Source organism: Vipera ursinii (genome assembly GCF_947247035.1).
Source record: "Vipera ursinii genome assembly, chromosome: 2".
Taxonomy (NCBI): Eukaryota; Metazoa; Chordata; class Lepidosauria; order Squamata; family Viperidae; genus Vipera; species Vipera ursinii.
This window is the reverse complement of record NC_139513.1, coordinates 281,421,091-281,444,676: the sequence shown is the minus strand read 5'-3', so window position 1 is coordinate 281,444,676 and position 23,586 is coordinate 281,421,091. Positions and strand designations below refer to the sequence as shown.

At 39.8% G+C, this 23,586-nt stretch overlaps 1 protein-coding gene across 5 annotated transcripts in view; it reads left to right on the top strand.

Moving 5' to 3' along the window:
* The window catches only part of RAB27B (RAB27B, member RAS oncogene family), a 44,418-nt gene that overhangs the window by 13,332 nt on the left and 7,500 nt on the right, over window positions 1-23,586 (top strand). For all 5 annotated transcript variants that reach the window (XM_083355602.1, XM_083355599.1, XM_083355598.1 and 2 more), the window contains 3 exons: window positions 16,354-16,525; window positions 21,745-21,830; window positions 22,560-22,663. In XM_083355602.1, coding sequence (XP_083211728.1) covers window positions 16,373-16,525; window positions 21,745-21,830; window positions 22,560-22,663 — 343 coding nt within the window. In that variant the 5' untranslated portion in view covers window positions 16,354-16,372. The remainder of the gene's footprint in view (window positions 1-16,353; window positions 16,526-21,744; window positions 21,831-22,559; window positions 22,664-23,586) is intronic.

The window sequence follows — 23,586 nt, the reverse complement described above, 5'->3', positions numbered from 1 at the left end:
GAAAAGAGACTTAGCATTATCAATAATGCTGAATTCAAGATAGAAGAACCAGTTTTGTTTTATGGTCAGTGTTTAAGGCTTTGGACCAGTAACAGAGAAACTCAGGTGTCTATCTTCAGATACGGAAATTCACTGGGCGACTTTGGGCCTTCTCAAACCAACCTATCTCAAAAAGTTGTTGTAGAAATAAATAGGAATAAACACCTTGTACAGCTCTTTGAACTTCAGAATAATAACAATAAGAATAATAATATGAGAAATGTTGAATTCTGCCATGATTTATATATCAGATAACCTTTATTATTGACTGGAAGGGCATTGATAATGTCCTGTAAATTCTATCTGCTGTTTTAGGGTCTTTGAATTGGGGGAACGGAAGCTATATGTTCTACTTCAATCTTTATGTTTGCTTGAAGAAATAGAAAGTTATACTTGTGTGCTACTATATACCAATCCCACTCTAATTTCAATTCTTGGAAAATTAAAAGGAAAGGGGGGTTAAAATGTGCATACAAAGAAATGAATAAATGATAATGGCATTCTGATAAGTGAAAGCCAACTAAGCTTTTGAAGTGATTGTGTTCTACTTATTCTTTGTAGCTTCTGTGATCAGCGAGTTTCTGGGTCATAAGCAGATAACCCGTATCCGCTTTTTGTATTTCTAAGGGCCATAATTGGCATAATCTGTTAACCACTCGCCCAATTCATTCAATAAATCCAAATTCACTTTGGCTGGATTAAAAAAGGGGCAGTATTTTTGTCTGACTTTGCTAGATGATCTGGCCAATGGTCTAAACCAGGGGTAGGCAACCTTGGCTCTTTTATGACTCGTGGACTTCAGCTCCCAGAATTCCTGAGCCAGCATGGCTCAGCTTGGAAACTCTCCCTTTCCCCTCAGCATGGCTGGCTCAGGAATTCTGGGAGTTGAAGTCTACGAGTCATAAAAGAGCCAAGGTTGCCTACCCCCGGTCTAAACGCATTCTGTGGGAAAGAGTTTTGTCCGAAAGATGAATTTTTAAAGATGGAGTTGTCAGGAGAGAGATGAGGGCCCCAATGAGCTTTGGAACTGCAGTTCTTTCTATTGGCAGAGTGGAAATGTTTTATTTATTAAATGTATATGCTGCTCATCTCACTATCAAGTGATTCTGGATGGCACAGAATGTTGCTCCTGTTTTGGGACTCCTATTTCATAAAAAGAAATGATGAATTAGCTATGAGGGGACCAGAAAATCTGTTTAGCATCCATTGTAAGTTGGGAATATGGATGCCAAACTGCCTGCATCTACATTAGCGCTTATATTTGTAAAACAGGCGGACCTGAAGCAAACAGCAAGTAAGAAATAACATTGGAGGAAATGGGCTAATCCAGGAAGTTAAGGGAGGAAGAGATAAAAAGCTTCAGCAGTTGCCAGAAAAGGGTTTAAGGAAACAAATATTTTATTCCTTTAGAAAGCCTTGTTTAATCTCACTGTGTAAGCCACAGTCTTTCATTTGGGATGGAACATCAGTCTAGAATTTCTCCTTTTCACAGAATCATTTTTTAAAAAAATATAAACTAACATCTCAGTGCAGAAAACAAAAGAGAGTCATTTTTTAAAAAAAAAAGAATGACATTTCTTGCTTGTGAAAAAATGCCACTATACATATAGAGAATGATACATTTCTTGGTAGCTTAGAGCAGGGGTCTCCAAACTTGGGAATTTGAAGCAGGCTGGGGAATTCTGGGAGTCGAAGTCCATAAGTCTCAGTGTTGTCAAGTTTGGAGACCTCTGGCTTAGAGGAAGAGCAGTCTGGAGAACAGAGGTATTTCATCAGGTACAGCTTGTCACAAACTTCGCTTATGTAGAGAAGAGTTTACTAGCAAAATACATGTGAAAAGAGGACTGAATGTCAATTGTGTAGTTACAGCTGCATCTTGGATTTTGATCCCCCCAGCAGAAACTTTTGCTAGTCATTCTACTGGAACGGAAATAATTTAATAATGGGAACAAGCTATTTCTAAGAGTTCCCTATTGACAATTTAGTATTTATTTTCACCACAGTGTTACAAATGGGTTGAGATAACACAGCGATCCTAACTTTGAGGTCTCACGGTACCAGGCTAGGGAAGGCTGAGCCAATACAAGTAATCCCCAACTTATGACCACAATTGGGACTAGAATTTCCACTGCTAAGCAAAGTGGTGGTGAGGTGAGTCTTTTACCATAGTTGTTAAGTGAATCACTGCATTTGTTAAGCAACCAGGCAGTCATGAAGTGAATCCAGCTTCTCCCCATTGACTTTGCTTGTCAAAAGCCAGCTGGGAAAGTCGCAAAATGGTGATCATTTGTCCTCAGGATGCTGCAATGGTTGTTAATACATTCTGGATGCCAAGGGCCCAAATTGAGATCATGTGGACTGTGGGGAACGCTTTGATGGTTATAAGTGTTAAGGACCAATCATAAATCACCTTTTTTTCAATGCCATTGTAATTCGTAGCCCCTTAGCTATAAAAAGGTCCAGAAGAGAAAAGTGATTTAAATTAAGAACAAGACGGTGCATTTTTCTCTTGTGACAGAAATGTTTGAATTATCCAGAATGTGAAAGTAAAATGTGATTGATTTTTTTGAGCACTAGATTTCCACGTACCTTGTCTTCATCCTGATAGAGCTGCCGTGATCCAGCGTGCTCTGCAGGGCAGGGGACTTAATTTCCTCTGATTATTCTTTTAGTTTCATTTTTCATAGCTCTTTTAAAAACTCATAAATGTCATGCCATGGCATGAAGTGAAAGCCGCTCATGTCATGGATGAAGGAGTGTTTCAAAAGCGGATGGCGGTTGCTTCTGGCAGTTATTCAATATTTTGTATCTTGCATGAGTAGCAAGATAAAATTATTTTGTTGAGGGGTCCTGAGTGCTCTTTGACCTTGGTTGTTTTCTTGCAGACGTTTCATTGCCTAAACCAGGGGTAGGCAACCTTGGCTCTTTTATGACTCGTGGACTTCAACTCCCAGAATTCCTGAGCCAGCTATGCTACCCCTGGCCTAAACTGTGTGCTATGATGATGTTACCTAGTTTGGGTAATGAAACATCTGCCAGAAAACAACCAAGGCCAGAGAGCACCCAGGACAAATGTCTGCAAGAAAGCAACTAGGGTCAGAGAGCACCCAGGGCCACTCATTGCAATCCTGAGCTACAAATATCCTCTTTCAATTATTTTATTGTCTGTAGCCAGGGTTGCGGCCAGGTGTTCTTCACATAATTCTTGAATCAAGAATTATTCATCTTCCTTCTGACCAAGATGGAAAATGGAGAAACTCGAGGGAATAGATCAGACCTTTTGTAATCTGATTAATACCTACTAGAAACTTGGCAATGAACAAGAGCTTTGTTAAAAATGATTGCTAAATTGCAGTGGGAGGGAGGAGGAATTCAAATCCAGCTTCCATTTGACCATTCAAAGTTACAATGGCACTGCCTGCAAGAAATGCATATTAGAGTTTTGGATCAAAAGTATTTATTGAACTCGAGGCTGGGTACGCAATTTGTTACTTCTGCAGAGAATAAGAAAAATGGAGTGGTTGTTTATGTTAAAAGTGCCTTAACAGCGGACCTAATTGAAGCAGATAAGCATGGAAGATATGTTATGATCGAGCTGTTGTTTGAAGGTAAAAAGACGCTTTTAGTTGGACTATATGCTCCAAATCAACAACAAGCTGACTTTTTTAGTTTACTTCATACAAAGCTTACCCAGTTGGATTATAAATCCTTTATTTTTATGGGGGACTGGAATGGAGTTATGGATGTACAGTTGGATAAGGCTGGAGCCTTTAAACGCATTCCAAGTCACGCTAGACTGCCTAAATCTTTTTTTGAAATGAAGGATGACCTGGAATTGCGAGATATTTGGCGTGAGAGACATTTGCAGGAGAAGGATTATACATTTTATTCTGATAGACACCAATCTTTTTCGAGGATTGATTTTATTTTGTTGACTAATGATTTTCTTTTGAGAACTAAAAAGGTGAAAATCTGCGCAAGAATTATCTCTGATCACAGTCCAGTGTGGTTGGAGATTGATAAGGAAAGAGGAGATAGACGCTCATGGCGCGTAAATGAGAATTTGTTTAGAAATCAGAGAAATGTGGAAGAATGCAAACAGCGGATGAAGGATTTTTTTGAGATGAATATGAATAAGGGTACCTCTATGGATATGGTTTGGGATGCTAGCAAGGCCTATATGAGAGGGGTGTTGATATATATGAATAATAGACATAGACGTGCAGTGGAAACTAGAAGGAAAGAACTGGAGAATGAAATAAAGGAAAAAGAAAAGGCTTTGATTTTGAACCCAGAGGAGGTGAAGATCAAGGAGGCTATTAGACTGTTACGAGGACAATTTGATAAATTAATAGCTGATCAAGTGGCGACCAATCTGCGGTTTGCTAGGCATAATACTTTTTGCAATGCTAATAAGCCAGGCAGATGGTTGGCTTATAGACTGAGGAAAAAACAAAGGGCATCTAATATAGATAAGATTGAGTATAAAGGAAGGGTTGTGTATCAACAGAATCTTATTAAGGATGCCTTTGTGGATTTTTACTCGAAATTATATACTAAAGAGGACATTAATGCAAAAGATATTGATACGTATTTGGAGAAGGCTAGCATCCCGGTTCTTACGCAAGTACAAAAAGAGGGGATTAACCAACTGATTACAGAAGAAGAAATTTTTACAGCTATTAAGGAACTGAAGGTGGATAAAGCACCAGGCACTGATGGCTTGACTGCGGCCTATTATAAAAACTTACAATTAGAGATGATAAAACCGTTAAAGGAACTGTTCCAGACAATCCAGAGGGGGGGAAAGGTGCCCCCGTCTTGGAGAACAGCTTTTATCTCTTTGATTCCGAAGGAAGACCAGGATGCTACTTTAGTTAAAAATTACAGACCGATATCGCTTTTAAATACAGATTATAAGATATTTGCTAAGGTTTTGGCTAATAGACTGATGAGGGTTCTGCAACAGGTGATTCATGGGGACCAAACGGGGTTTATTAGTGGAAGACAAATGAAAACTAATGTGAGACATATAGTTGATGTGTTAGAGTTTTTGGAAAGGCACAACCAGATCTCTGCTGCGCTAATCTTTTTAGATGCTGAAAAGGCTTTTGATCAATTGAACTGGCAATTTTTGTTGAAAGTTTTAGACAAAATGGATTTTGGGGAAAATTTTTTACAACCGATTAGGGCATTATACCAAAAACAAACTGCCCGAATTATAGTTAACAATAGTTTGACAACAGTATGTAATATTGAGAAGGGCACAAGGCAAGGGTGTCCGCTATCGCCCTTGTTATTTGTATTAACATTAGAGATATTATTGGTTAAGATTCGGAATTCGGAAAAAATTAAGGGGATACAAGTTGGAGATCAGGATTACAGATTGAGAGCATTTGCAGATGATCTGGTTGTTACAGTGACCCAGCCAGAGAACTCTGTTGTGGACCTGATGGAGATAATAACACAATATGGGAAGGTTTCTGGATTTAAAGTAAATATACAGAAAACTAAAATTTTGGCTAGAAATATGACAGTTTCGCAGAAGGCTCTCCTAGAAGGATTAACTGGATTTGAGATTGTTAAAAGGGTTAAATATTTGGGGGTGATTTTGTCGCCCTCTAATACAAAGCTATATAAAAATAATTATGAAAAGTTATGGGGGAAAATTCAAAAAGAACTGGAGAGTTGGGAAAAATTGCAATTGTCTTTGTTGGGACGGATTGCAGCAGTGAAAATGAATGTCCTGCCCAAATTTTTATTCTTATTTCAAATGATACCGATTCTTAAGAAAGACTCTAACTTGGAGGAATGGCAGCGTGGTATCAATAAATTTGTGTGGGCAGGGAAAAAGCCACGAGTTAAACTTAAGATTATGCAGGATACTCGTGAGAGAGGTGGCCTTAAAATGCCTAATTTTAAATTATATTATGAAGCTGCTGCACTAGTAGGAATAAGTGATTGGATTAATTTGACACAATCGAGGTTATTAAATCTTGAGGGCCATGATCTGTTGTTTGGCTGGCATGCATATTTGTTGTATGATAAGAAGGTAGATACTGTGTTTAGGATGCATATTTTAAGACAGGCATTGCTGAGAGTTTGGAAGAAGTATAGACATAAGTTAAGCAGCAAGATACCATTGTGGGCAATCCCAAAACACGCAATAGAAAATATACATGCTGGTTTCAAACATGATGAGACTACTTACAAGGAAATTTTAAGTTTGGAAAGGAATATTTGGTGCTTGAAATCATATAGTTTCTTGCGAGAAGAGAAGGTTGTTCAGACTTGGTTTCAATATATTCAGTTACAGGCCAGGTGGAAAGAAGACCAAAAAAATGGATTTGCAACGACTGATGAAAATTTGATAAAGCAAATTAGAAATCAAGGACCAGCACATATTAAACGGATATATCTTGCATTGATAGAGATCGATTCAGAAACAGAGCTTGTTAAGGATTGTATGATAAAATGGGCCCAAAACATTCAGGAAGTTATTACAATGGACACGTGGGAAAAGATCTGGGTGAGGAATGTAAAATTCACTCAAGCTCAAAGTCTAAGAGAGAACTTTTACAAAATGTTTTATAGATGGCATCTAGATCCTAAAAAGCTTGCAAGTATGTATCCGAATTATCAGCCTAAATGTTGGAGGTGTGGTGATGAAGAGGCAACATATTTTCACATATGGTGGACATGTAAAAAGGTCAAGGCTTTTTGGATAAAAGTCTGGTGGAATATGCAGAAGATTTTTAAACGGAGGATAAAGTTTTGTCCGCAATTTTTTTTGTTGGGAATAATTGTTGACGCTACAGTTGTGGACTCTAAGTTGATGTTGAATTTAGTTACGGCAGCAAGACTTTTGATAGGTCAATATTGGAAGAAAGAGGAACTGCCGACTATACAAGAGTGGATTTTAAAGGTTTCCGACTTGGCAGAGATGGCGAAGATTTCGGCCTATTTGAAAGATTACTCGCAAGAACATTATATTATGGAAGGGAGAAAATGGATTGAGTTTATCCAGAATAAGTATAGGGTCAAGAAGTTTTATCTAGCATTTGAATAAGTCTTCTTTCGTTTTCTTTTTCCTTTTTTTATTTTGTCTTCTATATATATTTAATAATGCTAAGTTTTGTTTGATCCTATATAAGTTAGAGAGTGATGGATTTTAGAATTTATAGTTGTTAGTATATGGTTGTTTATGATTGCTTTTTTATATATATATACCTTGTATTTAGCTCTGGGAAGTCCGGGGGGGGAGGGGGGTTGGGGGGAGGTGGGGGGGGAGGAGGGAGGGGGGGAGGGGGGGGGAAGGGGGGAGGTAGGGAGGGGAGGAGGGAGGGGGAAGGGGGTTTTTTAAAGGAAAACTGTATTTTTAAAACTTTTCAATAAAAAAAAAGTTACAATGGCACTGAAGAAAGTGACTTATGACCATTTTCAAAATTCAAATGCTTGGCAGCTGACTCATATTTAAAATGGTCGCAGTGTGCCAGGGTCATGTGGTTACCTTTTGCCACCTTTTCATAAACCAAGTCAAAGGGGAAGCCAGATTCGCTTAACAACTGTGGCAAGGAAGGTTGTAAAATGGGGCAAAACTCATTTAACAAAAGTTGGGGTTCAATTGTGGTCTTTTGTCAAGGACTACCTATAGATCAGGGGTCTTCAAACCTGGCCCTTTTATAACTTGTGGACTTCAACTCCCAGAATTCCTCAGCCAGGCATGCTGACTGAGGAATTCTGGGAGTTGAAGTCCGCAAGTCATAAAAGGGCCAAGTTTGAAGACCCTGGCTATAGATTGTAGGTTTGTTTGACAGAGCTGATTGTATTGCTTTAAATCTGTCTGGAAAGTTAAATGTTAACAAATCCTATAAAGAATTTTTATTTTATTATTATTGTTGTTATGTAATTTCATACAGGAAAAATGAGGACCCAGATTGTTGGGGGCAATTAAGCTGACTTTGTAATAATGCCGCTTGGGGGGGGGCGAAAGCCCTAATAAGCAGGCATATACATAGAATGAAGGCTACTGCTAAGCACATTGATTTGTGCTTTAAATTGTAAGCCACCCTGAGTCTTCGGAGAAGGGCAGGATATAAATGGCATTAAAAAAAAAGTCTTAGTCCTAAGTTATCTTCACTTGCTATTTGCTCCTGTATATGACAGGAGTCATTCTCATAGTAAAGAGCACAATTGAACTCAGGGCTCCGTACACTTGAGTCACATAATACAAAATATTGTTTGCTGTGATGGGCAAAATGGGGTTGTATTAATATAGAAGCCAAAGTGTCTTTTAAATGGAAGAACAAAAAAGTTGTGTTGCACTTTGTTTTTATCTGTATATTAAATGTGATGAGATGAAAGACTAGAGATCCATTACATTGTGCATATTATGATATATGAGCCTTCCGGAGATGCTTAGATGAGATGGGCAACCATACAACATGAATAAATAATAAATATTGCATAACATTATTAGACCCTATTCTTGCCAAGTTAACCTAAACAAAGTCTTTGTGTTGTATGCTGGCTATAAATGACTGTTGTAATGGATGTAATAGCTATGATTTTGATTTATATGCTGTTGAACCACTTAGGAAAGTTTTCAGTAGCATAAATAACGGTAAATTGCTATGGTAACCAACAACACAAAAATAACTTAATACAACTTCATAAAAGAAGGACCAAAGTGTAACAAGAAGCATATTCTTCTTTTATTTAATCTGTATGCAGAATGTATATTGAGGTAAGCTGGATTTGAAAAAAAAATAGTTTAAAACTGGCAGAAGAAAGGTCAATAACCTGTGCTATAATGATGACAATACCTGATGTCCAAAAATGCAAAGAATCTGCAATCCCTAGTATTAAAGGTCAAAGAGCAAAGGGGAAAAAATGGAACCAAAATTAAACATGAAGGAGTCCAAATTAATTACAAAAATTAGAGCAACCAGGCGTAGAATTGACAGTAAAGATATTGAAGTGGTGGATAGGATCAACCAACAACAGTAAAAGAACAAGCAGTCAAGAAATGTGCCTCAAATTAGCACTCAGTAAAGCAGACGTGTTGGCCTTGAAAAATATATTCAAATGCTGCGATGCGTCTATACCTATAAAGATCAGAATTGTACAAACTGCGGTATTCCCTGTGACACTCTATGGAAGTGAAAGATGGATTTTGATGAAGCAGTAGAGGGAAGAGTCTTGACACATTTGAATGTTGGAGAAGACTCCTGAAATAATTTGGTCAGCCAAGGAAACAAATCAATGGATCATCAAATAAATCAACACAAAGTTCCCACTCAAGGCACAAATAACCAGGCTCAAATTATCTTATTTTGGATACCTTATGCAAAGTCCTAGCTCTCTGGAGAAGATTGTAATGCTGGGAAAAGTGGGAAGAAAGAGAAGATGAGGGCAACCAGCAGCCAGGTGGATGGACTCAGTTACAGTGGCGATGGGAAGATTGGAAGACTTGAAAGACCAGATGAGAGAGAGGTTGGAGTTGAAAACCATGGCATATAATTAACCAATTTCTAAATGTTTAAACTAAGGAGAGATAGCTCAGAAGATTAGAATGATGATCTTAGAACTGGTTTGTATTGCTGGATATTCCTATCTAAGCATCGTGAGAGATCAGCTCAGTAGAATTTTCAAAAGTGATTTAAAAGTTTTTTTATATTTATATCATTTTTTAAATAAAAAAAACCAAAACTTTTGTTTAACATTTGAATCTGTATTTCAACCACAACCATAGAGGGGAAATAAACACCCAATATGTTTATCAACTCTGTGCAGTTACATTTGATTCCCAAAATGTATTTTTGAGTGGCCAGGGATTGGAACGTGGCACATGATTGCAGCTCTTTAAAAGCAGCCCCGTTTTCCCCAGCATCTCACCACAATTTTAAAAGGTTATCAGCAGGTGTTATATTTGCACTCCCAGATATACCGAAGCATTTATTTTGAATTATGTCCACACTGCTGCACTGCTGTATAATTTATAAATAGAGTATGCTCACAGAGATGATTCCTAAATCAGTTGAGATTATCACTTCCACTAGTGTGAATATCCCTGATGAGAGAAACATTACAGCTGCTACGTTGGCGTCTTGAGGTCCAAAATCCACGTTTTCAGTGTCCAGTTTAGGATACTAGAGAACAATAGAGATTTCTCATAGGCAGTTGGTTTGAATTTTGGATTCACAGAATTTGACAGCTCCAGCATGTGGTTAAAAAAAAAATAGAACTGCAGTGAATCTGATAGCTGATTTTATTGGTGGAAAATAGCCAACATGGATGTCCAACTGAGTCTGTTTATGAAAGAGACTGAGCTTTCCTCTTTGGCACAAAGAAGAAATAAGTAGGGAAGAAATGCTTGTTTGACAATGCACAGAGTTTCTATTGTTCATATGGCAGATCCCGTGCTTGCCTGCATTACCTCTGGGGCGGGCCAAAAGGGAGCAAGTAAGCAGAACATATTCTTCAATGTTTCCTTTCTCTTTGAAGTCATAAGACAGGCAAACCAACAGACAGAATAGCCGCATGCTGGGAAAAGGTTGGGACAGGGTGGGTGAGGGACAGAAATAATGGGGATCTGTCTATTTCCCACAGAAATTATATCTAAGTCCAGCCATATCTATGAAATGCAGAGGTGTCTGCATTTTGAATACCTTCTGCTAAATATAATTACAGTTATTGTACAGATAAGCCTCAATATGCTGGAGCCTGCCCATTTCGGTCGTATGCCATGACAGTTGTAAAATAGGTTGGTCATGAGACTGGCTTTTTTGCATCAGTTGTTAAGCAAACCGAGGGTTTGCTGTGGGTATGGCTTTGCTAAACACAAGAAGTGCTGGCAAAACCATTATAAAATATGGTCACATGACTGTGGGAAGTTGGAAATGGCTGTGTTGTTGAGTGCCTGACATTTGGTCATGTGACTACAGAGGGAGCCTGGCCATCGGGTCACAACTACCCCTTTTTGGATCAGGTGTAACATCAAACAGTTGCTAAATGAATTGTCACAAGTTGAGAACTACCTGTGTATATGAGTAGTTTTTGATTAAACTAATCTCTTTTCCAAAGAGAGACAACCAACTCAAAGTTTGAAATTTGGAACGGATTGCCAAATTCCCAGGGGACGATGGAGAAATTAATGTGAAAGGTATCAACTGAGATCCTCATTCCGTACCTTGACTTTACCACAAGCAAGGAGTTTTACAAGGGGTCTTGTTGAATCTTCCAGTTTGTAATCTTCCCATGTTTTCCAACTGCATCTTCTTTGTACTAAACCAGGGGTAGGCAACCTTGGCTCTTTTATGACTCGTGGACTTCAACTCCCAGAATTCTGGGAGTTGAAGTCCGTGAGTCATAAAAGAGCCAAGGTTGCCTAGGTAAAGGTAAAGGTTCCCCCGCACATGCGTGCTAGTCGTTTCCGACTCTAGGGGCCGGTGCTCATCTCCGTTTCAAAGCCGAAGAGCCAGCGCTTGTCCGAGGACATCTCCGTGGTCATGTGGCCGGCATGACTAGACGCCAAAGGCATACGGAACGCTGTTACCTTCCCACTGTAGTGGTCCCTATTTTTCTACTTGCATTTTTATGTGCTTTCGAACTGCTAGGTTGGCAGAAGCTGGGACGAGTAACAGGCGCTCACTCTGTTACGCGGCACTTGGGATTCGACCCGCCAAACTGCCGACCTTCTGATAGACAAGCTCAGCGTCCTACTGCAGAATGCTGTAAGATTATAAAAGCTCAGGATTGTTAATTTCAAAACATCTTTACATTCCTAACGCAAAATAATTTTTGAGTGCCAAATATGTAACATAACATTTAACGTACCTTCAGCGGGATAGACTTGTCATTCTATTTATCAGGCGAACGCTACTTCAAAGCAGAGCAAGTGTGAACAGAACTTTTTGTATAATCACCAGTGTGATTATGATTTCATAAACTTGTGTTTGCTTTTATGGAATGTGTTGGAGAAAAAAGGGAGTGTTTCATTGTTTGTTACCTAATCTTCAAGCTAAATTTAATTCTTTACCTGCTTTTTTCTGTTAAGTAGAACCAGCAAAACAAAATGAGGTTCCAGATGCAACAATAAAATAAATATTCAAAATGCATTTACTAAATTACCTGGTAGTCTTTGACTTATAACCACAATTGAGCCTGGAATTATGGTCACGAGTCATGCGGTCATTAAGTAGTTCACCATAAGACTGTGCCTGATTTTACTACCTTGTTTTGTGGCATGTCACATGTTAAGTGAATGCCATGGTCGTTAAGTATATACTATGGTTGTTAAATGAATCCATTTGATCAATGAGTGCTTTTTGCTGGCAACTAGGAAGCTACCACAGACCTGCTTAAAATTACAGTCTTTGGGCCATGGGATGTGGCAAACAGCGTAAATACAAACTGATTGCTAAACATCCAAAATGCAGTCATGTGAACGTGTGTGCAAATGTGTGTGGGCAGGCGATTGTCAGAACCAGATCATGAATACCTTTGGAGGGGGGGGGTTCTTTTGTAACTTTGATTGCTAAGCGACCAGTCATTAAGTGAGGACTACCTCTATAATTGCAGATGATACCACTCTAATGGCAGAAAGTAAAGAGGAACTAAAGAGCCTCTTGTTGCGGGTGAAGAAGGAGAGTGCAAAAGTTGGTTTGAAACTTAACATTAAGAAAACCAAGATCATGGCATCCGGCCCTCTCAATTCCTGGCAAATAGATGGGGAAGAAATAGAGGTAGTGACAGATTTTTTTTTCTTCGGCTCCAAGATCACTGCAGATGGGGACTGCAGCCAAGAAATTAAAAGATGCTTGCTACTGGGGAGGAAAGCCATGGCAAACCTAGATAGCACACTAAAAAGCAGAGACATCACCCTGCCAACAAAAGTGCGTATAGTCAAGGCTATGGTCTCCCCAGTTACAATGTATGGCTGTGAAAGCTGGACCATAAGAAAGGCTGAGCGCCAAAGAATTGAGGCCTTTGAACTATGGTGCTGGACAAGACTCCTACGAGTCCCTTGGACTGCAAGGCAATCAAACCGGTCAGTCCTAGAGGAGATCAACCCTGACTGCTCTTTAGAAGGTCAGATCCTGAAGTTGAAACTCAAATACTTTGGCCACCTAATGAGAAGGAAGGACTCACTGGAGAAGAGCCTAATGCTGGGAAAGATTGAGGGCAAGAGAAGAAGGGGATGACAGAGAATGAGGTGGCTGGAGCCACTGAAGCAGTAGGTGTGAGCTTAAATGGACTCCAGAAGATGGTAGAGGACAGGAAGGCCTGGAGGGACATTGTCCATGGGGTTGCGATGGGTCAGACATGACTTCGCAGCTAACAACAACAAAAACCTGTATAATTCCAAAACAAACATTAAGCCGTGAAATAGCAAAGAAACGATTGTTCCCGCCAGCAGCAATTCGAGAGTGGTCAATAGGTCTTTATGACTTTGTAATTTCAGACAGAAAGAAGTTAGTTGATTAAAGCCTAACAGGGCCTGAAGGCCAATGGTGTGAATTATTAGCTGAGACTCATCAGGCACGATGATGAAGTCTGACTCAGCTGCATGAAGAAGTAAGATAATAAAATCTCCAGTAATTGACTTGGAGGTTCAAAGCAAGTTAAATTTAATTTCTATCTTCGTTCAGGGAGACTGCAGAGTTCCGGACACAGTTAGTCTAAGGTCAGTTTTAAAATGTGGCTAAGCGTGCTAGTGGGGAACTGGAGTTGCACTTCCACTCCATCTGGAAATGTCAGGTTGGGAAAGTTGGTCTAGAAGCCCTTTAGATCCTACATGATATTCATATGTAATTGCAGTGCCCCTTCCATTCTTGTCCATTGTCATCCAAGAAGAAGCTGAGCTCTGAAGATGCTTCTTAGATGAGAAGTGAAACATCTTCAAAGAAAAACAAGAAAGTCCAGTTGCCTCCTGAAAAAGCATCCTTGGGATAACTATGACCTGGATGACTGAGAATCTCCATAGACATCCTGGTGTAATACTTTATGGCAGGATGGTGTTTTTGTGGGTGTGTCTTTGTATGCTCGAGTCCATTGACTTTAGTTGAGTGACTCCAAGTTCTGTTATTATGGGAGAAGGAGGAAAAAAAAATCCTGGTTAATGCATTCTTGTTTAATGGAAAAAGAATAGGGGAAATGATAATTTTCTTTAATAATTGGCAGCCTTCGGTCTTCTCTTCATAGAGTCATAAAATGGCAAGGGATGTCAGAGGTCAATTAGTTCAACAGCCTGCTCAGTGCAGGATCTGCTAGAACATCTGATAGAGATAACATCCAACCACTGTTTGAAGATTTCTTTTGATGGAGAAGTTTCCACTTCATATGGTGGTCTGTTCTGCAAATTCCTCCCCCTGATGTCTAAATTGAATTTCTTTCTTGTAATTTTAACCCACTGATTCTAACCATGCCTTCTAGGATGAGAGAGAGTAAGTCCATTCCTTCTTCTATCTGACACCCCTTTGGATATTTGAAGATGGTTACCTTACCCTGTTTTTAAAACTGGGAACTTCAGTTGAACAGATACTTTCTCCATAGCTTAAACCGCCAGCAGTGGAACTGTTAGCATGTTTTTCCCTGATGTGTTGTTTCATGATCTTAAAAAGAGGATTCCTTGGGTAAACTTTTCTTTTGATCAGTAGTTAGGCAGTGAGACTTCCTCCTAAAATCTGCATGTGGTGAGTAGCTGTTATTTCCACAAGTCTGTGTCTGTGTGTAAGTAGGATAGTTTTAGCGAGCAAGTGTTGGGATAGGAAATGACAACAAGAACTGGATCCAGATGGAGGTTGTATTAAAATGGTAGCCATTTCTTCTTCAGAAGAGAAGAAGGAAAACGCGTTTGAATTTAGAATTAAACTAGCTTTATACACAACCTTTTTTCCTCCTGGGAAAATTTACAAGGTGCTCTCTTGCTCATATCTGGCCTAGAACTATCAGAACCCTTTGACATTTCACATACGTATGTAACTGGGGGTGGGGCGGATATCAGAACTTCAAAAGCAGATTGTAAGTCCCATTTTCAGAGTCCATCATTACTTCGAACAGTCACTAAGTGATGGTTGTAAATTGAGCACTACTTGTATTAGTTCTTAATTGGCTTTAAGGACTGAAGGTGGGTATGGATTAGTTTTAATATTTTTTTATTTCTGGAAGAAAATTGCTAAATACATAAAAGTAGGTTCTACTTTACATGGCTTTGGAACTGAAGAAATAGCTTTCTTTGCCATAAGTGCTTTTTCAGGAGGCAACTGGACTTTCTTGTTTTTCTTTGAAGATGTTTTGCTCCTCATCCAAGAAGCTTCTTCTGCTCTGACTGACGAGTCAGAGCAGTCAGAGCTGAAGAAGCTTCTGGGATGAAAAGCGAAACGTCTTCAAAGAAAAACAAGAAAGTCCAGTTGCTTCTTGAAAAAGCAGCTTTGGGACAACCATGACCTGGATGACTGAGAATCTCCATAGACATCTTTCTTCACCAAATACCTTGTGAAACTAGGAGTCATCTGAAACTGACTCTAAAGCCAGTGTGGTTTGGTGGTTATGGAGATTATGGTTATGGAGTCAACCATGGAATCTCACTAGGTGACTTGGGCTGGTCAGTTGATCTAGTCAAATCCATCACACAGGGCGGTTGTGAGAATAAAATGAAAGGAAGTTTCTGCATACCCTGCCTTGAGCTCCTGCAGGAAAAAGACAACAAAACATACGTCTTAACAAATCAATCTAGCAAATCAATCAATCTATCACATGCACTCTCAGCTGAAACTACCCCACAGAATTCTACTATGGATGAAATGAAAGAAGTCTTTCTAGGTGGACCATTTTCAGCTCCTGAAGAAAAAGGAAAATAATTTAACAGTGTATCTAGCCTAAACTGTAATGAAAATTTAGTACTAATATATTTTTATGATTTTCCTCCTCTCTGAAGCCTTATTTTCTATGGCAAAGATACCAGAATATCGAGCACAACAATAAAAACAAACTAAATCACAAGCTGAACAAGAGTAAGAAATCCACAGCGGCAATAAAACAGATGTCCCTTTGTGTATGAACACACAATTCAGGGGCCCATTTTTTTTAAAAAAAAAGCCTGCTGCTAGGATGCAAAGAAGAGATTATATTCAGGAGGTATAGCCTCCATCTATGCTGAGGACTGATGGAGAAATTCGGTCAAAAATAGGGCAGAGAGCTGGTAAGCGGCTGAATTCAAGGGCGCTAATACTGCATTCCTATGGGTCTTTAATGCTAAGTTCTGTTCTTTTTGTTCCTTCCCACTAATCTTCCTTTCCTCCTGATTTTCAGGTTCATCCAGGTCAGCATTATGACTGATGGGGACTATGACTATTTGATCAAACTCCTGGCCCTCGGGGATTCTGGGGTTGGAAAGACCACTTTGCTGTATAGATACACAGACAACAAGTTCAACCCAAAGTTCATTACGACAGTAGGCATCGACTTTCGAGAAAAGCGTGTGGTGAGTTTCTTCATAGTGTCTCTGTGTGTGTGCGAGAGAGAGAGAAAGAGAAGAGAGAGAAAGGGGAGAGAAAGAGGGAGGAAGGGAGGGAGGGAGGGAGGAGGCAGAAAAACCTTCCTGAAGCTTTCACTCTCTCAAAAGAAATATTTTCAACATCTCAGTGAGACAATATCCATTTCCTTGTGTGGTTTTTGCCCTGTATTTTGTAGCCTTCACCTGACTTGTATGACAACTGACCAGTCTTTTCATTTAGTCCAAAACGGCATTTGTATATATTGTTTCATCTCTTCCCAGTTTATATGTCATCCTCTATAATTGAGCCTGACAATTAGGTTGTGACAGTCAGCAGATTACCATTTGACCGGAGCTGTTTTGATGACTTTTTCTTTTTTCTTTTTTTTTTGTAGTGGTCATTAAGCAAACCCAGTTGTCTTTAAGTGAACCCATTGTTCAGTATGGAGCAGTTTTTGCCAGAAACGCAGAAGTTTCTGGCAAATGCATTGTAAATCACGATCATGTGACTGCAGGGCACTGCAAACGGCCATAATTGCAAGTTGTTTGCTGAGCATCCTAAATATGGTCATGTGACCATGGTGGGGGGACCCGGGCAGTGTCAGCACTTCGAGACTGGATCATAAGATTCTTTTTGGGGGAAGCATAAAAGATTTATGTTTCCCCCAAAATATCCTTTTAAACATAAGCCGAAGTCTACCTGTAATCGGTCTTTCTTATTAAGCTTTGATTTCTGTACTTTCAAAGCTGTTTACACTGCAGTCTGCGAAGCAGTCTGGAAACCTCACAGACAGTTTAAGGTCTTTTTTTCTTTTTCTTTCAGATTTGCCATATTATCATAGATATCAATGTTTCCAAACATTAGTATTATTTATATTTCTGCTTTGCTCAGAAACTTAGCAGCGGGGGTTTTAAAATCATAGGAGCTCATATTGTCATATGGCACATAGGCAGCATCTGTTTGCTTAGTTCTTAGTTCTTCAGGGAGTTTTGCAGATCAAAGCTGAAAAGTATTTGTAGGATTTCCAAAACCTCTGGATTGGCACATGAGCAGTTGTAGAAACTAGATGAGAACAGCAAGGATTTTTTTGGAGGGGGTATTATAGTTAAAATCTTTTGTGTGAGAGTCTCTCTCTCTCTCTCTCTCTGTGTGTGTGTGTGTGTGTGTGTATGTGTGTTTGTGCGCACACACGTATGGGTGGGTATCCAAATGAACCTTTCCTCCTTAATTCATTCAGTCTAGCTCACGGCACAGCCATATGGTGTCCCATGGTGGTTACAATTCCTGTTGGTGGGATTTAGAATTGTCATAGACACACACACATGAGAAATTGCTATTCCTGGAAGCCTCCATGTGTTGTGTTTGCCACTATTAGCTACTGTACTTTAACTCATTTAACTCAAAGCACTTTTCTCAGGGCATAAAGGAAACAACCTTATACTGGTTTTCTCTTAGAAAAGATCCACTGACAGGGTGCTGCAAGACTGCAATATATTGTTTTGACACAGAAAATGAGTTAACATTTTCAAAGAGATTTTTTTTAAAAAAGGATCCCAAATGCAATTTTGCCTACTTGTTTGCTTAATGTTATTACAGGACACAGACCCAGATAATTCTCTTTGTGTGTACACACACACATGCACACTTGCACACAACTGTTATTTTACTTTGCTGTCAACAGTGCATGGATTCTACAGGTTACAAATGAAACTTTGCAACAGCAAGAGTGAATTTGAGATCTTGAACTACCAAAAAAAGTTGTCCATAGAAAGAATGAAGATTTGTTTCTAAAACAAATTGCCCCATGCAGATATTATTATATTTGTTTCTTTTTTCATTTATACTTTAATAATAGATTATAATTATGGTATGTAATCAGGACAGACGTTTTCAGAGAAATATAATGCTTAATTTCTTATGATCTGGGGATGAGAAAGTATGTTAGCAATGTACAATTTGTAAGCTTTGTGGGAACATCACATTTCTTGGGTTTTGTGGATGCAATGTCTCTTTCCTAAATATCAGCTATATATTCTGACACCCAAAGCAAACATCTGTGTTGAGGATCCCTTTCTCTGAAATGTTCATCCGCCTCCTACTTGAGAAGCCAACTTCTCAACCCGTTGCATGCTAAATTCATAAGTGACTTGTGCCACAGATATTAACCTCAAAACACAACCTTTTGAATCCTTCTGGTATATTAATGTCTGGTTTTGGTAGATGGAAACTGTGTGTCTTTCTAACTGTCTCAGGATGATTGAGGATTGTTACTCAGGATCTAGTTTCCCATGGAGAAGAATACATGTATTGCTGTCCAGTGGCCAGCCAGGAGCCACTGGATTCTTTAGGATTCAAAAGATTTTATTAAGAAAGTTAATAGAGAAAGATATACCAATCCACATCCCTTCAGATAGCCTACTTGGAGTCAGCAAATATGCAGCACCATCCTAAGATGTTTGGTCTACACCAGGGGTAGGCAACCTTGGCTCTTTTATGACTCGTGGACTTCAACTCCCAGAATTCCTGAGTCAGCGGAATTCTTGGAGTTGAAGTCCACGAGTCATAAAAGAGCCGAGGTTGCCTACCCCTGGTCTAGACCAATATTCAAACTATCCTGGGGGTTTCACCATCTCTTTATACCAGAAAGGAACAGAGTATAAACAATAACACTTGGTGATACATGTCATCAAGGACTTGATCATATCATTAGACATTGGAACCTCAGTCAAGGATATGTTTAGGGAAGACTGGGTCCCTATTAGATGGCAACTGGGCATGGTTGATGACCTATTTGATTAATAACCTAGGAATCTAGATAAGTGACACTTTGCTAAAAGTATGTTTATCAGGTTTTATGCTTTGAATCCTTAGCAGGTGCACACCTCTCCTTTAGATTAGGGAGCTGGTGTTGTCCTCTTTATCTTAATTATTGAAGTAGGGTTACAGATAATAGACAAGCGTGATTAGCAATAGAATGATGCAACCTCTGCAAGGCTTGCTAAGGAATTTTTTCTAAGCACAGATGTGTAGGAAGGTGCACTACAAAGCTTGCTAAATTACACCGAGATTGCCACAGCTGGCTAAGTAACCCTTTCTACACAAGTACTTCCCACATACAAACACACACACGCACACACTACTTTCTTACAAATCTTTGGTGATGCTAAAACAATAGAACAGCAATATGTCTCAACAAAAGTGTGTGCTGTGTTAATGACTTAATAGTTTGCCAGGCTGTAAGGGGTGTAGGCAAAAATTTGCTGCGTTTAAAGTAATGTAAACTTATGTATATTTTGCCCAACCACAAATGCTTCAGTGGCCAACATAACTTTTAAAACTTTTGATGCCATTTTTCAGGTGCTATTTAGTCTTTGCACGTTTTAAAATCTCTTGCCATTTAATTGGAATGACAGGGGAAATAAGAAGTGTGTACTGTACTTCAGAAAGCTAGCTCCTCTAGGTCAGGAGTGTCAAACTGCCGGCCCACGGGCCAGATGCGTCACGCAGAAGCCATGCCCAAGCCCAGCTCTGGCAAGGTGAAAAAAGTCATGATATGTTGCGGCACATTTATTTTTTATTTTATTTTCATTTATATCCCGCCCTTCTCCGAAGACTCAGGGCGGCTTACAATCTAAGAAGCACAAATCAATGTGCTTAGCAATAGCCTTCATTCTATTATTATTATTAGGGCTTTCGCCCCCCCCCCCAAGCGGCATTATTACAAAGTCAGCTTAATTGCCCCCAACAATCTGGGTCCTCATTTTACCTACCTCGGAAGGATGGAAGGCTGAGTCAACCTTGAGCCTGGAGGGATGCGAACCTGCACTAATTGCAGGCAGCTGGTGTTACTTAAGGAGGCATTAGCCCACTGCTCCACGTGATGCGGCTAGTTTGACACCCCTGCTCTAGGTGAAATGTTGAAGGCCATTTTTTTCCCCCCAAGTTTCCGCTCACCCGTCTCGTGCTACGTTCTTTGGCCTTGAACACATCTCTCTCCTTCACTTGCGCAGGGCCATCTGCTGCTCCAGTCTTCAGTTTCATGGAAAATCTCAAGTGGAACATCTTGCTTATTGCCTTGGACCAAAGACATATGTTTCTTCTTGAGTTGTTCAGGGATGGCTGAGTCACCTCTTCAATTCGGATCTTTTCTATACCAAAGCAACATGCTAAATCTTCTATGTATGTACAGGAGAGCAAACATGCAGCAGCTGTGCTGTTTAGAAAGATATTGCCTAAGGAAAATATATAAACAAAGAAATCAGTTTATTGTTTTAGTCTTAATTGGGTAGTCCAAAGTCCAGACACTTTGCAGCTTAGGCTGTGTGATAGTGACTACCTTTTTGGAGACTCTGAAGCAGTCTTCAGATTTATTTGTAAAAATAATGACGGTGGGATAAAAAAATATCCGATATTAAGAATTCCAGTTTGCTCCTTATACATCCATCTTTCAGCCTCCAAGGAATTTCCATGTTATTCTTACACTCAATAACTCTGTAAGGAAAGTTGAAAGAATGAATGATGAAATGCCTCCAGAAAGTTATATAGACAAATGAAGAGCCACCAGTTCCAGTCTGACGTTGTAAACATAAAGTTTAAAGCGTCCTAATTGATTTCATCTTCTGGTGGCTTCAGAGATAGTTTTTTGCAAACGTCTAGGCAATACTGCAGAAGCGGCTTGTCATTGCCTTCTCTTGGGAAATTCTTTTGATTTCTCAAGTCTAGCTTACAACCTTTGTGTTCATGGAAGTCTCCTACCTGTGTACTGTTTTAGCCTGAGCACGCTTAGCTTCTGAGCCCTTATGAAATCATCTAGATCAGGATGTCCAACCTTGGCAACTTTAAGACTTGTGGACTTCAACTCCCAGAATTCCCAAGCTCGGCATTTCTCATGCTGGCTGGAGAATTCTGGGAGTAGAGGTCCACAAGTCTTAAAGTTACCGAGGTTGGACATCCCTGATATTTGAGACGGATACTTCCCGTGTCAATATTGTAATTCTTACTGTGTGCATTCCTTCAATAAACGCTGGGCTGGCTGCCAAAATCAACTGTGGAATAAAATCCATAAAAGGATCATATGATGCTTAGCATCTTTTCCTGTCCGGCATTTTCAGTTTGCAAATTGCGACTTCATTTTTAATTAACTTTTAAATAAGTAACTCTCCCTGCATTGAAATAAAACAGTGAAGCTTTATTTGGTATGTTTCAGGTTTACAACAGCCAGGGGTCAAGTGGTTCTTCTGGAAAAGCCTTTAAGGTCCATCTGCAGCTATGGGACACAGCTGGGCAAGAGAGGTAATGTGCAAGAATTTAAAAGTCCAATGCAGAAATAATTGGAAGGGGAAACATTTCTCTATTAGAATCTGTCATTTCAACTCAGGCAGGTTTTCAAGACAGAGATTTTTTTTTATTATCATTTTTGACATCATATTACTGTTTACAAGGAAGCTTAAGAGCTAGTTCTTAATTTGGATTATTTGGCATTTTGAATAAAAAAGTGATTTGAAGCAGTTTGGAATGTCGCATTTCAGGGGAACAATTGCTAAAAGTCACAGAACACCGAGGGTAGTGTCTGAAGTTTTCACACACGCACACAAACCCACACACACACACACAATCAAGTTCTCTGCTTGAAGGTGTGTGAGCCATACTCCCAGAATTTCTTTGTCCCTGGGTGGGATAAAATCTCCTGTGGCTGTTCCTGCCCATCTTTTTGGTACTCAAAGGGAAATTTATAACACAAATCCCCATTGGAATGGAACAGATCATAAGAGAAAATAAAATCATCCCCGGGGCCGCCTTGTAACCTGAAGGAAGATTTGTGCTTGGAACAGTCATTCTGGATAAGGATTGATGATCCCTGTAAAGACAATATTAAAACTTTGCCTCGTCATTTATCTGTTTGCCTGCAGCACTTTTAAAAACTTCAGCAATGAAATGTTTACCTAATACCCATTGTTTTCTTTTTTTTTTCCTTACAGCTCATGTTGTATATTGATCCTTTCACTCCTTTTCTCCTGACAGATTCAGAAGTCTCACCACAGCATTTTTCAGAGATGCCATGGGCTTCTTGCTAATGTTTGATCTCACCAGTCAACAGAGCTTCTTAAATGTCAGAAACTGGATGAGTAAGTGGAAAAAGCATCTGCCTCCCTTATAGCCTTAAGCTCTTTTAGCTTCAGCGGCATTGAATCTGCCACCTTTAATGCAACAGCAGCCCCCATAGAGAGTGGAATTACGTCAGCTACTCCTGATACGATTAAACACTCGGCAACCAAAGACACACAGGTACCTTAGAAGCGAGGTGCGCTCCCCTCTGAAGATGGCCTGTAAAGGTTGCTGGATCGTTCTTTGCCTTGGCCACTGGCTGCAAGACACCTTTTATGGAAGCTTTAGGAAACCGGTGGACTTTCACTTTGACCTGACAAAGTTGTTTTTCCACTCCAGCACTGCCCCCTCCTTGAAGCCTACAGCAGGGCTTTTCAACCTTTTCACCCATTGTACCACTTTTAGGATATGGCAACATCCGAGTACCACCAGTCGCCTAGCAAGGTGTTAAAAACCTGAGGACCAAAAAAAAAAAACAGGAAAAAAGTGATGAAATACACATAGTCCTCGACTTGCAACAGTTCGCTTAGTGACTGAAGTTACAATGGCACTGAAAAAAGTGCCCCCCAAGCCTCAGCCGAGCAAGACACCTGCCTGCCCGGCAGCGCTCTTCCTCCTGTCTGAGGTTTTCATTGTTGTGAGCATTTCTGTTTGGCAGCAGGGGTGGGGTGGGGGTGTTTGTTTTTTATTCCCCCCGTCTGCTGGGTGGTTGCAGCAGGTTTTGGACACTTCACATGACCCTGGGACTCTGTGACCGTCATAAATATGAATCATTTGCCAAGCATCTGAATGTAAATCACAAGACCCTGGAGATGTTGCAACATTCCAGCTGATCGGTGCTTCTTCTGGGCTCAGAAGCGCCAGGATCAGCGCTGAGCTCCAGCTGGAGCCTGGCGCTAATCCTGGCACTTCCACTGAGCCCTGACAGCCCTGCAGCTCCAGC